The sequence below is a fragment of the Achroia grisella genome, unplaced genomic scaffold (genome assembly GCF_030625045.1).
Source record: "Achroia grisella isolate CSIRO2021 unplaced genomic scaffold, CSIRO_AGI_Agris_v1 utg906, whole genome shotgun sequence".
NCBI lineage: Eukaryota > Metazoa > Arthropoda > Insecta > Lepidoptera > Pyralidae > Achroia > Achroia grisella.
The window spans coordinates 2885497-2900234 of NW_026713064.1; the positions used below are offsets into that span (position 1 = coordinate 2885497).

The 14738-nt window shown below is 31.6% G+C and overlaps 1 protein-coding gene across 5 annotated transcripts in view; it reads left to right on the forward strand.

Moving 5' to 3' along the window:
• LOC131853858 (dystroglycan 1) overlaps positions 1-14738 on the forward strand; it is a 121764-nt gene that overhangs the window by 95361 nt on the left and 11665 nt on the right. For 4 of the 5 annotated variants that reach the window (XM_059204924.1, XM_059204922.1, XM_059204926.1 and 1 more), the window contains exons 3-10: positions 2670-2835; positions 3566-3712; positions 4106-4273; positions 8452-8616; positions 9783-9902; positions 10459-10611; positions 11211-11354; positions 14374-14586. In XM_059204924.1, the coding sequence (XP_059060907.1) occupies positions 2731-2835; positions 3566-3712; positions 4106-4273; positions 8452-8616; positions 9783-9902; positions 10459-10611; positions 11211-11354; positions 14374-14586 (1215 nt within the window). In that variant the 5' untranslated portion in view covers positions 2670-2730. The remainder of the gene's footprint in view (positions 1-2669; positions 2836-3565; positions 3713-4105; positions 4274-8451; positions 8617-9782; positions 9903-10458; positions 10612-11210; positions 11355-14373; positions 14587-14738) is intronic. The other variant, XM_059204925.1, reaches the window with a different exon arrangement.

Here is a 14738-nt window from a genome sequence, read left to right on the forward strand (position 1 = left end):
CTTCCTTCAAAATGATAATAAAACACATAATAAAATAAATTTTCTTTAAATATTACAATCAGCTCTAATACGCAATATCTAAACAAATTAATGGTTACCCATCTAGATATATAAATTGCCTACTCGCACTTGACTATTTATTACGAAACTCGTTTCATTCCTAAATATTTTCACGTCGGCCTTTGTCTTGAAAATAATTGGAGTGGTTGAGCTATGACTGAAATTTATGGACTTTAAGTAATTCTGTAAAATCATTCTTAACGATTTTGTTTATTTCCTTAAAAAGGCTCTCGGGATCAAGTCCCTTCATTTAATAAGGTTAAATGTATCACCTACTTATGTAAATAACATTCGGTACGCCTAAAATTTACATCTCTATATTTTACTGTGTGTTCTTTAGTTAAGTGTTTTCTCTTTTGGCTAACTATACGCTTTGAGCAAAGGGTTATTTGAACTGCTGTAGTATATTCTCAGTTATATAGTTTTTATGACTTTTAATTGAAGGGTTCTTTATATTTATGAGTGATTACAGTAAACTATTTATGTAAGTAATTATTAAATATTAAAATAAGTTTATTTCAATGAGCAATGCAACATATAGAGTGTTTAATGTCTCCAGTTTGCCGTAATTAAATTTCTTAAAATTAACACATTTCTGTCATAAAAATCAAGCAATATCAATTGGTTCCTTAGTTTAGAAAATGATGATATATTTCATTTCCATTAAAGACTTCTTCTCCCTAAATTAATTCCGTATTCTGAATCAATAGAGCACTAACACAGAATACATAATAATACCTCTATATAAAAATTACTGACTCTTACTATGTTTTGGTAAGTAGGTCAAATAAACAAATGCATTCGTATTAATTTTGTTACTTCACTCTAAGGACAGAAGGGACTGAATAGGAAAGACCGATACAATAAAAATATTTAATACAAATATTATGAAATAGGAAAATAACATAATATTGTTAAGTTGCTAGGATATTCAAAGGGAGGATTACCCTCTAAATACAATTTCTTGTGTTTGGAGGAAATTATTAGGGCGGTTTTCCGAGTTTTTATCTTGATACACGGTGATTTTTTGTACCTCTATGTAAACTTTATCCAACTAGATAGATAACGGAATATTGCCCTAGTTTACGTAACTATATCTTTATATTCTACATAAATTATCTAATAATTCATTTTTTAAGATATGATACTTATAATTTGTAGTCTCCCGCTGCATTTTCTTTTCTTCTTTTGTCACCCATCTCCGATTTTGAGGACGAGATGCCTAAATTTTGTACCTATAATAAAAAAACAGATGGTGTTAGTGAGAACAGTCTTTAATGTCTTTCTAATTTTAAATGTATACACAGGACTTAATGTTAAATTTATATATTATTTTCAAGTGGCTATTAAATATGTTGCATTCTAAAAGCAACTTAAGTGTATACCCTAAAGTGGTTTCGCGACAGCATGCTAAGGAAAGCAAGGAGCGCTCGAAACTGTACCCATTCTATTTGCGTCCGATCATTATGCAGCAACACGCGCTTAAACTGTATCGGCTCATTTCCGTTGCCCTCCCTTCATCTACAGTCATTTGTAGCCAATATTTGACCAAATTTGTCTGTACACATGCTCTACTGGGCGTTGAAAGGATGTTCTAATTAATGAAGTTTTCTCGTTGTGTAGTTATTTATTGTTATTAATCATATAATAAATATAGATTATATTTTTAAATATGAATTCAGATTTTTATGAAATTTATACAGTGTAATTTATGTAAGTAGAGTATTAAATATCCTAGTAACTTCTGAAATTAATTGCAATTTTGTCGTAATACAAAGCGACTTAGGCATGAATTGACTTTTCAATTCTACATCTTTCATTATATACCATATTACTACGATTTAATGGGCTTTGATTTAGGAATATAATTACCTAATCACAAGATCGGTACAACCGTTCGGCTGGATCCTTTGTTAAAATGGTCTATAGTGCAAGTTGGTTAATTCGATTTCTATAAAAACAGATGAACCCAGTCAATCGTGTACCAAATCATGTCATTCTATGTGATATAGCATAGTATAGCCTAATATAGATATGATATCCTAGTAAGTAGTAATTTAACACGAAAGATACTTTTACAAGATGTAAACACAGTTACAGTTTTTACCGTTGTGGTTACAAAATATACTTACAAAATCTAAAGTTGAATTTTACAGTTATTTCTTATTTAAAATAATTTTATAATTAGACAATTGAGTCGAGAGGTCTTTGTGCAGCAATGGAATAGAATTTAGACAATTAAAAAAGTCTGCTTTTAATTTCGTTACTTACTAGTTTACTAATTTATTGATTTGTAGGTACAAAAGATGCATTATTGCGCTTATACATTTTCTATAATTTCTGATATTAGATAAATTTACTGCCTAAATTTGTCAAATTTCAGAAATTAAATTTTAAGCTAATTAAGTAAATACATAAGTAATGTTAAATAGCTAACTTTTTCTAAGACTGCATATAATATTTACTATTCCAATGCTATTGGTTACTACTGGCGTTTGCAGTTTTGCACAAAATATGAATAGGTATTACTATAAATAATTAAATTGACTTCGGCGAATGATACTGGAATATGAAACTTTTCAATACTAACAGTTTTTTTATTGTTACAGTTGTACAACATGGATTTATGAGTTCGCGATTTGAAAACCATCAACGGTGGGTGCGGACGAGATGGGGCGCGCGCGGTACATTGCGTGCGCGGTGCTTTTGCTGTGTCCTCTAGCTTTAAGTCGCCATGATGACGACTTTGCTTTCGACAATAGTGACGAGTTTCAGGTTAGTATACTCACAATACCTAATTAGGGATGTGAAAATATTATCAATTATGAACAAACAGCGGGTATATGAGTGATATGCGTCGAATAATTTATCCGGTAAATTACGAAACATAATATGAAAAACAGTAATTTTTTAATCGTTTTTAATATTTCATTCATTCAGTTATTTAAATAATCTAAAAATTAGACCAATTTAGTAGTGTAAAATTAATTATTAATATTAGTAATGTAAAGTAAGTTATTCTTATATATTCTTAACCGCGTATTAACATTAATAATTTTATATATTTGACTAGGTTATTATATGTACGGCCCAGTGAATAATATAAATGTATGTATGTGTATTAAACAAAATATTAAAAATAAAGACAATTCATTTATGGTCTATAAAGTAACTGTTTCTGTAATGCTACCATTTTCATTATTATCTTTCTGTCATTAAAATTCAAATGTTCCTATAAATTAAATAAAACTCTTCTCTGCTCTCCATTGTAATGTTATAAAGTATTCAAATGAGTTTGTTACGTATATTAACGTACTGAGTCCGTAACAACTGAGCAATTTATTCTCATGCTGAATATTTGAATTTTATTACAATGAATGAACAAGCACAATCACCAATTATTTTGCAATAGAAAATTTAATAACCATTCTCGCCAAATAGCATTATATGTATGTCTAGACGTCCAAGTGCATATTGCAATCATTGGTATTGTCGATATTTTCAGGTTGAACTTACAGCCAATCATTCAGAAATAACACGAAATGGCCTAAGAAGATTATGGGGCGTTCCTGACACATCGGCCTACGTGGGACATCTGTTCCGAATGGAAATTCCCAAAGAAGCTTTCTCCGGAGAAGTACAAGCATACAAGGTAGGTGATCAATTATAATTACATGAAACAAGTAATTTCAATGCAGAAACGTGAACCTTCTATTGTAGGTATACTGCAGTACATTTGACATTCATGTCACTAGTTCTCTCTTCTGTGTAAGTGAATATAGATTTAATATGAACTAGCTACCCGCTCCGACTTTGCACGAGTATATCAAGTAATTTACACAAAACCTTAAAGAATTATATCTTTCTCAGAAATAACTCATTTGATGGATGCAAACCACGTGAATATCAGTTATATTGAGTTTATTGCGAACATACACATAGACGAGGCCAGGGGACTTTTTTTAATACGGAATATGTTTTGACTATATTATTTATCTGTATTTTGTGTTTATATAGATACTAAATATGAAATATTCACTTCTAGGTTCGCCGGGATGACGGTCGTCACACGCCTAACTGGCTCGCCGTGGACTCAAAACACGGCCTGATCAGTGGCTTGCCTCAGCAGGCGGATCTCGGTGCTCACACCTTTACAGTTACAGCACATGGACGAACTCGCGGACTTACAGCCACCGACTCCTTCACTATCGAGGTATTTATTGCATCTATGTTCTAATTATTTAGTACGTGGTACCCTAGGCTTCCAAGCTATATATCTCTGTGCTGCATTCAATGCCTGATGATACAAATTTAAAGGCGAAACACTCGCAATATGTGTGTCAAAAGTCGTATGTTTTCAGTAGCGTCAGGTTTTCACACTGAATATTTGTGTTCTCATCTCATTCATGCTAATGGTAGCGGTATTTAATAAATTAATATGTGTATACATATATATATTAAACAATTAAATGTATTTCCAAAAACACACGTATTTTGATAAAAAAATATATTATATTGTCAGACTGCTTAGGTTAGCAACGTTCGTATACAACGTGCGTTACTGAATAAAAACAAATGGGCAAGGGCCAAATATTTCACATTTATAATACATATATATATATATATATATTTGATTCACCACATATATAATGGACTCATTACATCAGCACTATTCCAAATCTAGAAACAGCAACGGTCATTTTCATAATGAAAAAATGTTTTCAGAAACATTCTAGAGCGAATTCATTTATAACACCTAATAAACTTACTTACCTAAGAGTTGATCTTAAATAATATCTTAAATAAGTACGTATTTATTAGTCTTTACAAATGAAAAGTATAGAACAAAAGGACTATTCATACATTGATAACCACATTACCAAACGCAACGTCTTGAACTTTACTCACAGAATTCTCGTCATATTGTATTTAAAGAATTATTGTCATCGCTATTACAGGTACATAATGATTCAGCTATTGAACAACTCCTTTGTTTAAAGTTTGAAAGTATCCTTTATGTAATACTTCTTTTACTTCACCTAATAGGCTACAGTTTTTAACGTAAACTTCTATTTATATAAATTTACTTAGGTATATACTTGTAACGTAAGGTGAGTTTGACCATAAAACTCTTTGTAAAATCGAAGTATAAAAAATAATCTCGATGAACCATGGAGGACCATAAACTTTGACTGACGACTTGACGAATTTAACAAAAGAAAATCTAAAATACTGTGAGTTTTTTTTTAATTATTTATGTGTATATATATCCATACGTCCATCCATCCATATTACATCTATGTTTAAAACAGATAGAAATGTATATTATTTTCTATACCACTTATGCCCCCGAAATAAATGTCAATAACACAGCACTACTCTCTTTATTGTTACTTTAATAATAATCGAACTGCTTTAAATAAGCAAATTGTGTTGGGTACAGTTCGATGAAACGGAATTACAAATTGTCTTAATTACTAGACTCGAGAAGCAGACAATACAGTGATTGAATCTCGTTACATTTGCAAATCAATTTAACTCGTGAACATTTAAAGTAGACGGTTGAAAACAATAATATTGCCATAGAAGTCTACGGTTCTTTTTATTAACAAAGAACAGTTATATTATTTAAAGACTTGAATGTAGTCAAGAATAAAGGTAATATATCAATATTATGTATACATATAATAAAAATGTTACATTTTATTTATGTATGCATAATATTAATGTACTAACTTGATTTTTCCCTCTTTCTTGAACCTATGCCGAACTATTTGTCTATATCTACTGTTTGAAGTGTTACGCACTTTCTTCAAACTGAAGAATTGAAGATTCTGTCGAGACAAATTACAAGCATCAAATCATCAAATTATAGTATCTATTTATTAGATATTATTATTTTTTATGTTAAATAGTATTATTAATATATCTATGCGAAGGTTTTGTACTATTTTGTACTACCCTTGTTGTACTACATTGTTCTACGACAGTGCTTTCCTAGATCCTTCAGTAGAGTTACTTGATAAACTGGAGCGCTTGCAAAACCTCTGCATAAGATTCATCTTCGGTTTACGTAAGTTTGATCATGTCTCTGTCTATCGTAAGCAACTTAATTGGCTTCCTATTCGTGACCGTCGTAACATCCATTTGCTTACCCTTTTATATCAGATCCTTTACAACTCCAGTTCACCCATGTACCTGCACGAAAGATTCCGGTTACGGACTGATGACCGTCTTCATTCCAGTCATAATCTAGTTTTGGCAATACCGTGTCATACGAGTCATTGTTACACTAACTCCTTTACAATACAGTCTGCTCGTCTTTGGAAAGCTCTGCCAACGGAGGTCAGATTGTCTTCATCGGTTTACTCCTTTAAGGCTCGCCTTAAGTCACACTGCAGATGCGCTGTTTTAGTATTCTTCATATTTTTTTTTTATATAGTAATATTGTTTTTTATATATTTCTGGTGTTACTATTAATACATTTGTTATTTTATTATTATTGTTTTATATACATATATGTATTTATATATTATACTTAAATATTTATTTAATATTGTAGTTGTTATATATTATAGTTATATAATGCGTTTGCTTCTTTTTCCTTTGTTGTTATTGTCATATATATATGTAGTTCCACCACTCCACAATTCCTTTCAGTCATTCAAAGGTTGACTGGAAGAAATCCCTCATTTGGGATAAGTCCGCTATTGTACATCTTATATATATATATTTTTTATATATATATATATATATATATATATATATATATATATATATTTTAAGATCGTTGTATCTTTAGTTAATTTAAATGTATTTATTGTGCAATAAAGTGTTACAAACAACTTCTCTGAAACCGGGATCTGATGAATTCCCTGTTGATAATCGATCGATATTTCTATTTTATTCTAATATATATATATCTAGATTTTCACAAGCACTTTAGTTGCCATGTAAATTTTACTAACCACAGTAATCAGTAATTGCTCGGGTACTTACACAATAGAATCCTCTATTTAATTATTCAACGAATTAAAATCTGAGCTCAACAATCGTATCATGAATATTCTCACGAAATGTATCGACTCATTATGTACATCTAATTACAGTGTAGTTAATATGTCCGTATAAATAACAAATTAATTTAATGCAGATCTTAAAAAATATGTGCACCACACGCACGATGAACATATGTATTTCTTTTATTATAGAGAACAGCAATTCATTTAGTAATCTTCCAGTTAAGTTGTAAATAAATAGTAATAATAAAATAACCGATGCTCTGTTTATTGTTTAAAAAAAACAAACATTTTCATTTCTAAAAAAATGTTTTGAAAATTTTCGATTGATAATAGTTCATTCCATGCGTTTACATATATTGAGTGTGCCCTGTAAATTTCACCTGTACATATATTTTCGTTAAAAACTATTAAAATATCAACTTACTCTCAATCTTCTTCCTTGTTCTTGCAGGTGAGCATGGTCAGAGGTAATCATTTACCGTCACTACTTTTACTCGTTTGTACTCTATACTTAATAAAATAGGATAGTAGTGTAATGCAAATTGGAATTACCAGTAGTGTATGCCTTCAAAAAAATCTTCTAATTTTATTAGGATTATTATCATCTCTATGACCACTATCATCTCTACTGGTTACAAATAGATCCTTCCTCATAAGAAGAGAATTGAGTCTATTAGTAATTAATAAATGTTCGAACAAATGAGATAGTGATACCACAACATACATATTTATTAACCACACTGTATTATATTGTCCTATAATAACCACGGTTTATTATAGGACAGTTGTAAAAAAAAATATATTTATGAATGTTTATCTTTCTTATCGCTTTGTTTTAAGTGCAGCCTTCTAAGATATACTTGGGAATAATGGGATGGATTGTTGGGCGATACATTGTATTCTGACTCCATAACCATACATAAATAGAATACGTAGTGATATCTATACTAGTATTACCAAGAGGAAAATGTTTGTTTATTTAATGTAAGTTGTTTAATACATTATTGTACAATAAAACTTAGTATAAAACGATACAATCAACTTATGAAACAATTTCTTACAATGGCTGTCTTATCCCATAAGTAGGTTTTCTTCCAGTCAACCTTTGAATGACTGAGAGGATTTGTGGAGTGGTGGAAACAAAGGTACGATAAATATTAAGTAATATAATATTTGTATGATATGAAACAATACTTGACATATTTTAAAAAATCATTTAGCTGTTATATTACTTAGATATATTATAAATATGATAGATTTCTCGCCAGCAAACGCGAGATTCTAGTTATGTATGAAAAATATTTTCATAATATCGCGGTAATTTTTTTTAATCAGAATAACATTACTGAGTTCTTAATCCACATTCCAGGTGAAGAAAGCGGAAGAGAAGCCGCAGTCTAAATACGGATCATGCGTCGGCGCGGAGAGCCGGCTGGTCCTGGTGATACTGGTAGATGGTGCGTTCCACCACATAGTGCCGCGGCAGCGAATACGGGCGCTCATGGAACTTGCCAAATTTATGGCCCTCGATGGTGTATGTATTTTACTTTATTATTAAGAATTTTAATAAGCAATCTTCAATATTTTCAGTATTTCTGAATGAGTCTCTCAAAACCCCAAATTATTACCTAATAGCTACTCAGACGTATGAAATTGTACATTATTAATATCGCTATAACCTAGTGACAAAGTACTTAATCTAATAATATTACATTCTCAACAGCGAAGGAAACTCGCCAGATCGTTAAAGTATTCACACACAGCCGAAATAGTAAAAATTGTTTAATATCATTATTATTATATTTGCCTTACTTTATAAGCCATTTTAAAATATTGTAATCGTGGAACGTATAGTAACTTATTGTTCATTATGTTGTTGATTACTGACTAGTTATATAATATACTATTTATAATAACTGCAATATATTAATATTTTTAAACAATATCCTTAATGACTAAAATATTATTTTCATTATATTGTATTTATTCGTCCATACTGCAACAGTAACTAAGATAAGGAAGACGCCATATAAGGGAAGACAATACTGCTTCCTTCAACGCTTCCGTTTACCAATACAACAAGTTTTGAATATTAGTAGTAGGTAATTCGTGGTATAAAAATTTAGTTAATTATGGTTCTATTATCACATAGCGCCTTAACATTGAAATATTATATATATAACTCTATATATATTAGTATATTTGAACTACTAGTCAACTTTGGGCAATATCCCTAAATTTAATGAGTAATAATTATAATTATAATAGGTATATAAGTTTATATAGTTAAATCTTTCACATGTCTTTAATACATACCTGTATATATCTATAAGAAGTGCATGAAAGAGGTGTTATGTAAGAGTGAACTATGTCGCGAGTAGTATACTAATTGTAACGCGAGTCCTAGGTGAGCCGCAAATCTTTTCTCTGAGGATCAGGAGTAAAGGAAAGCAACTATTATTTATTGGTACAATTTACTATAATTCGACTTTAAAATCACTGCCATAGATCGTAGTTTTGTATTAAGTATCTAGGGAGTGCTTGTGGCATATTTCGTATACTCTGTTGATTTTTAACTTTAGGGACTGGCCTGAACCTTCCAATTTACATAGAGTTATGTAACTAAAAAGTGAGATATATATTTTTTTAAATACGAGTTTAAACGTATGTTATAATATTATTTTCTATGAATTATTACAGGATGAATTTTGGATGGAGCCCTACAAAGCGGAGGTGGATCACACATTGACAGTACTGAAGAGTGGCGCCGGTAACACGCAGCACAGGCGCGGAGGCGCTATTACAGCTATCTATTTAAACGTGAGGTTTTTTTAAAGTATGAATTTGATATAATAACTTAGAACTATAGATACAGAACCATCTAATACGAAATTAAGCACGGCTTGTACTATAGGTATAATAATAAGAAACAACAATATGTGGGTAATCTACCCATCTAGCACACCGTTTTACATCCGTTGGTCACAGGTTCTATTCCTCGCACTGTGCAAACATTTGTATTCATGAGTATGATTGATTGTATCCGTATGGGTGTTTTCTATGTATATTATGTATCTATTTATAAACAAAAAGTATTTATTTATATCAGTTGTACTAGTAGTACTAGTATCTATAACACATGATCTGCTTAACTTGGGACTAGATGGCGTTGTGTGAATTGAACACAAGGGTATAATTATTATTGTTCCTTTTTCTTAGTAATTCCTTTGTCTTAGTAATTACATAGCATGTTTGTAATATACAAAATTTATTACAGCAGTAATGTTAGTAAGAAAAAGAGTTCAGATTCACTCAATTGTCTAATTTCACGTTTAAAATCATATTGATTTTTAGTCTAAATCCATTTTCATATCAGGTGGGGTGCAAGAACAAGGTGTGGCCACGCCATCAGGTGCTGGTAGCGGGATTACGCGAACAGGCACGGGATGGATCTCTGGCGCACGTCCTGCAGCTGCCCGTGTTAGGATGGCGTCTCGCAGCCGCCGCCGCACCACGCCGCAAGCGCCAGGTCAGTAGGCATATATATATACATATAGTGCATAGCAATAGTTGTTCATGCAAGGAATTTTCTGTTAATGTTAAACATAGACACATACATAAGTACACAATGTAAATAAACTGGCTTTTAAAAGAAATCTGTTGAGTTTGCCTCACAGGTAAGGAAAAAATATTAATATAAAAAAATTACGTTCATAAGAGGCTAAATTGTCCTACATGAATAAATGATTTTTATTCGATTTGATACATCACATAACCGTCTTAAACAGTGTGATTTTGCCTCTGCAAAAAGTCAATCTCGTCTTTTCCATCTGCTTAACTCCACTTGCTAAACATAAACTTGTACTGTACAACTAAAAAAAATGTAATAACTACACTAAGAAATATAAAAATAATTTGAGTATTATTCTTACTGTAATGTTTGTTGTTTTGTTTGGATTAATAAATATAATTCGTATGATTCTAAAAAAATTGTTAAAATGTTGCCATATCAAGTTTTGCATTCACCACGCCAGCTGAAAATTCCCCTGACCACCCGGATATCGGGAGCAACAGACAGGGTGTGTGGTTATGACGGTATAGTTTAATATAAAAATATTTATATTCCAGTTAAAACTTCCGGAAGGGTCCGGCGGGTTCGATTACGACAACGAGGACGACGGTGGAGACGCCGATCTCGACGCAGATGGAGACTACAGCGGTTACGATGACAATAACGACGACTATGATTACAGCCGCATCGATGACGGAGCCGTAAGTGTGCTTGTGGGTCTATTTATTACACGCACTAAGTTAGAAGCACAGAGTACCTACGTAAAGAAGTGTAAGCTTTTCAGCTATGATTAAATAGTATTAATAACAATGCTGTGGTTATCACACACTAAGTCTATGGTTATGTAAATTATATTAGTGGTAAAAAATTCTAAATTGAACAATAACTGAAGCTTACACTCGACACGTGGTGCTACGGGTAAAAAGATGCTGATTCGAGACAATAAGCAGTTTGTTTTAGGAATAAATTATTTGTATTAATATTGTTATAATCAGGAAAATCACTAAAAAAACGCAAGATGCATATAAAAAAAGCAGTTGCATATCAGTGAATGCAGGCTGATATCTATTAGCATATTATCAGTATATTTTTTACTGAAAAATGGAAGTATTTTTTACTTTTAGCACTCCGCGCGTCCTTGCACTGTCACACATTTGTTAACTGTGTGCAATTTTTTTTTTCTAAAATTTAACCACATTTTTCTAATGTGAAAGTGAACAATGATAGTCGTAGACAATGCAACAGTATTTACTATTTTTGTATGTAGATGTGTATGTTTACGTATGTGTAGCATTAAAAAGGTTCCGAACACGTGTTTATACACTGAGTATACAAATACCAGAAGTCCCTGTTGTTTATCATATGAGTATATCTTTCATATGAAAAAACAACGGTCAAGGTTTTCTTGATCGCCTTAATCTATTATGAATAGCATATATTGTGCTAACCTCTAATTTAATGTGAGATTAATCTTGACGCATTTAAAAAAAATGTTACGCTCGTAATTAAAATAAAAGCTATAAACTTTCGTTTTAATGATATTCGACATTCCTGAGTTTAAATTACTGTATCTGTTTTAATTAGGTAATATATATCATACAACTGTGCTTGAAAAATGTATACTTTCAGGCACAGTGTTACTAATATTATATTATGATATATGATTTTCATGTCACTTTGCTATGATACTGTCATCCATAACATGTAACCTTTATACCATCACCTATTTATTTATTGGAAACCTCAAACATGGAAGGCTACGATTTTTTATAATACTAGTACATATTATTGTGTTAAATCTAAAATATTATATTTATAATGATGATTTTTTTTTGTTATAAAATCTCTAAGAATTTGAATATTTGAAGTTCATAGACTATAGAGTGGACTTGAATATATACTCGTAATAAAAATAGGACGAGTTATACAAGACATATTTATATTAAACCGCAAATAATTGAGCGCATACTAAATATTTATCCGTGATTCATATATCAACTCAGACAATGACATCATAATGAAAAATTGAATTATATATATAAATATACCTATTATCTAAATACGCCTAACATGTTGATGTTCCCAATAAATATACAACATGTCTAGTGTTCCCATCATGGAATGCATACCTTGCACTTTCGTGTCTATGTCACATCATACAATAGAAGCATTGTCGGGACCCCATATAGCATGGAATGTGAATGACATTTATAAATTATAATCTTGTTTTATATGCAGAGGGTAATGGACATTTCTTTTTTATTTTACCTACACCTTGATTTCACGTCTATAATTATTTCAATGAGTTTTTTATAGCTATAACGACATTTTATTTGTTCTCTTTATCAACTACTCTTATATCACTTCGACCGGATATTGGTCGAATTAAACAAATATTTGTGTATATTAATATTCATTATAGTGGGTGTTTTATTTTACATGTGTTTATTTTATTTTATACAACAGTAGGTACATAAAATTGTATCTTCTACATAAAAATCATTGGACATTTCATACATTATTCATTCGTACATATTCAATCATTAAACATAAATTGATAATTCCAATAATATATACAGCGAGTGAGCTTCGTGTGTGGTTATTTAACACAGCTTTTAACGAGCTTTTTGTAAATATAAATGTTAAATTATCATAATACTCATGCCGCTTTGAATTATCCGTACTCACGACTTTATCGTGACTAATGGACTGAGTAAATTATTATTCATTTATGTGTTAATAACATAAACCTTGTAATGTCTGATTATTATTGTGTTGTCTTTATGTAGCTTTTGAGTTTTGAGAGGATGTTTAATACTAAGTAAAATACTGAAATTCAATACTATCGTGTCATCTCTTCCTAAGCTAGATTAGATTTCCCAATATTTTAATAATTTTGTGTACTTTTGGTATATTAATTATTATACTCCTAGAGATTCATGCTCATAGAGCGGTGTCTACTTTTGATATATTTTCCAATAAACATATTTTTCTTAAATATAAATAACATTTATATATAAAAATAAAAAAAATCTCGTGGATGACTCTTTGTCCAACTCTTCGTTTTCTAATAGACAACAGTACATGCTATCTGTAGACTGTTAATTATATCAAATATTTTACCAATAGGCCATGATTATAAACTATTAATAGGGGACAGACTATGAGAGATAATGTAATGAGCGATAGATATAAATTGTATAGTTCACTGTTATTACTTCCTAATTGTACAGATAATATATTAATAAGAGCCGAAATAAAAGCCGTGAGAGTATAATAAAAGCATATTAAAAACTACCGAAACTAAATTGCGAATTATATATTTTTTTATGGAAGAGTCCAATATAATTGCCACCTGATTGAAGAGTATTGGAATATAGCCATAATAGCCATAAAGTTCAACTAGTTCGTATTATTGTATTGATGATACAATAATACGATACGCCATAAATATAAACATATTTATATTTATTATTAGAGAATATTATATATATATGTAACTTCAGTTAAAGACGTCCCTTCGAAGCTATAACCACAGACAGGGCTCGCTAGGGTGTGCACAAATGGGTGGCAGTACTAACATAGTGTATGTCGCGGCGCGCGCTGCAGGTGGTCCCCTCCCCCTCCCCCACACCCGCGCCCACCCCGCACCACCACCGCCACCACCACGGCGAGAACCCAGCCCCGAGCGCGCCACACACCACCACCGACACGTTTCAGACCGAGCCCGAGGAGACGACGACTCTACTCACCACCACCAACAGACCAAACCCGACATCCCCCCCTACCACGTCTACTACCACCACGCCCGCTCCCACCTCCCCGCTCACTTCCCCGCAAACCACGCCCGACCCTACGACTACCGAGGAATACACCACCGCTCGCGAAGAAACCACTCCCGAGCTCGCCTCTACTAATACGTATACCACAGAGGTTTGTCGTAACCCGCTCTCGCGCTTTCTGTGTTTGCATGTCTGCGTGATTTTTATATAATTTATTATTACGGCGGGTGTATAAATAATAATGTATAATATATGTATTATGTTTATTAGAATTTGAACTACTTAAACTGCTACATTTATTTT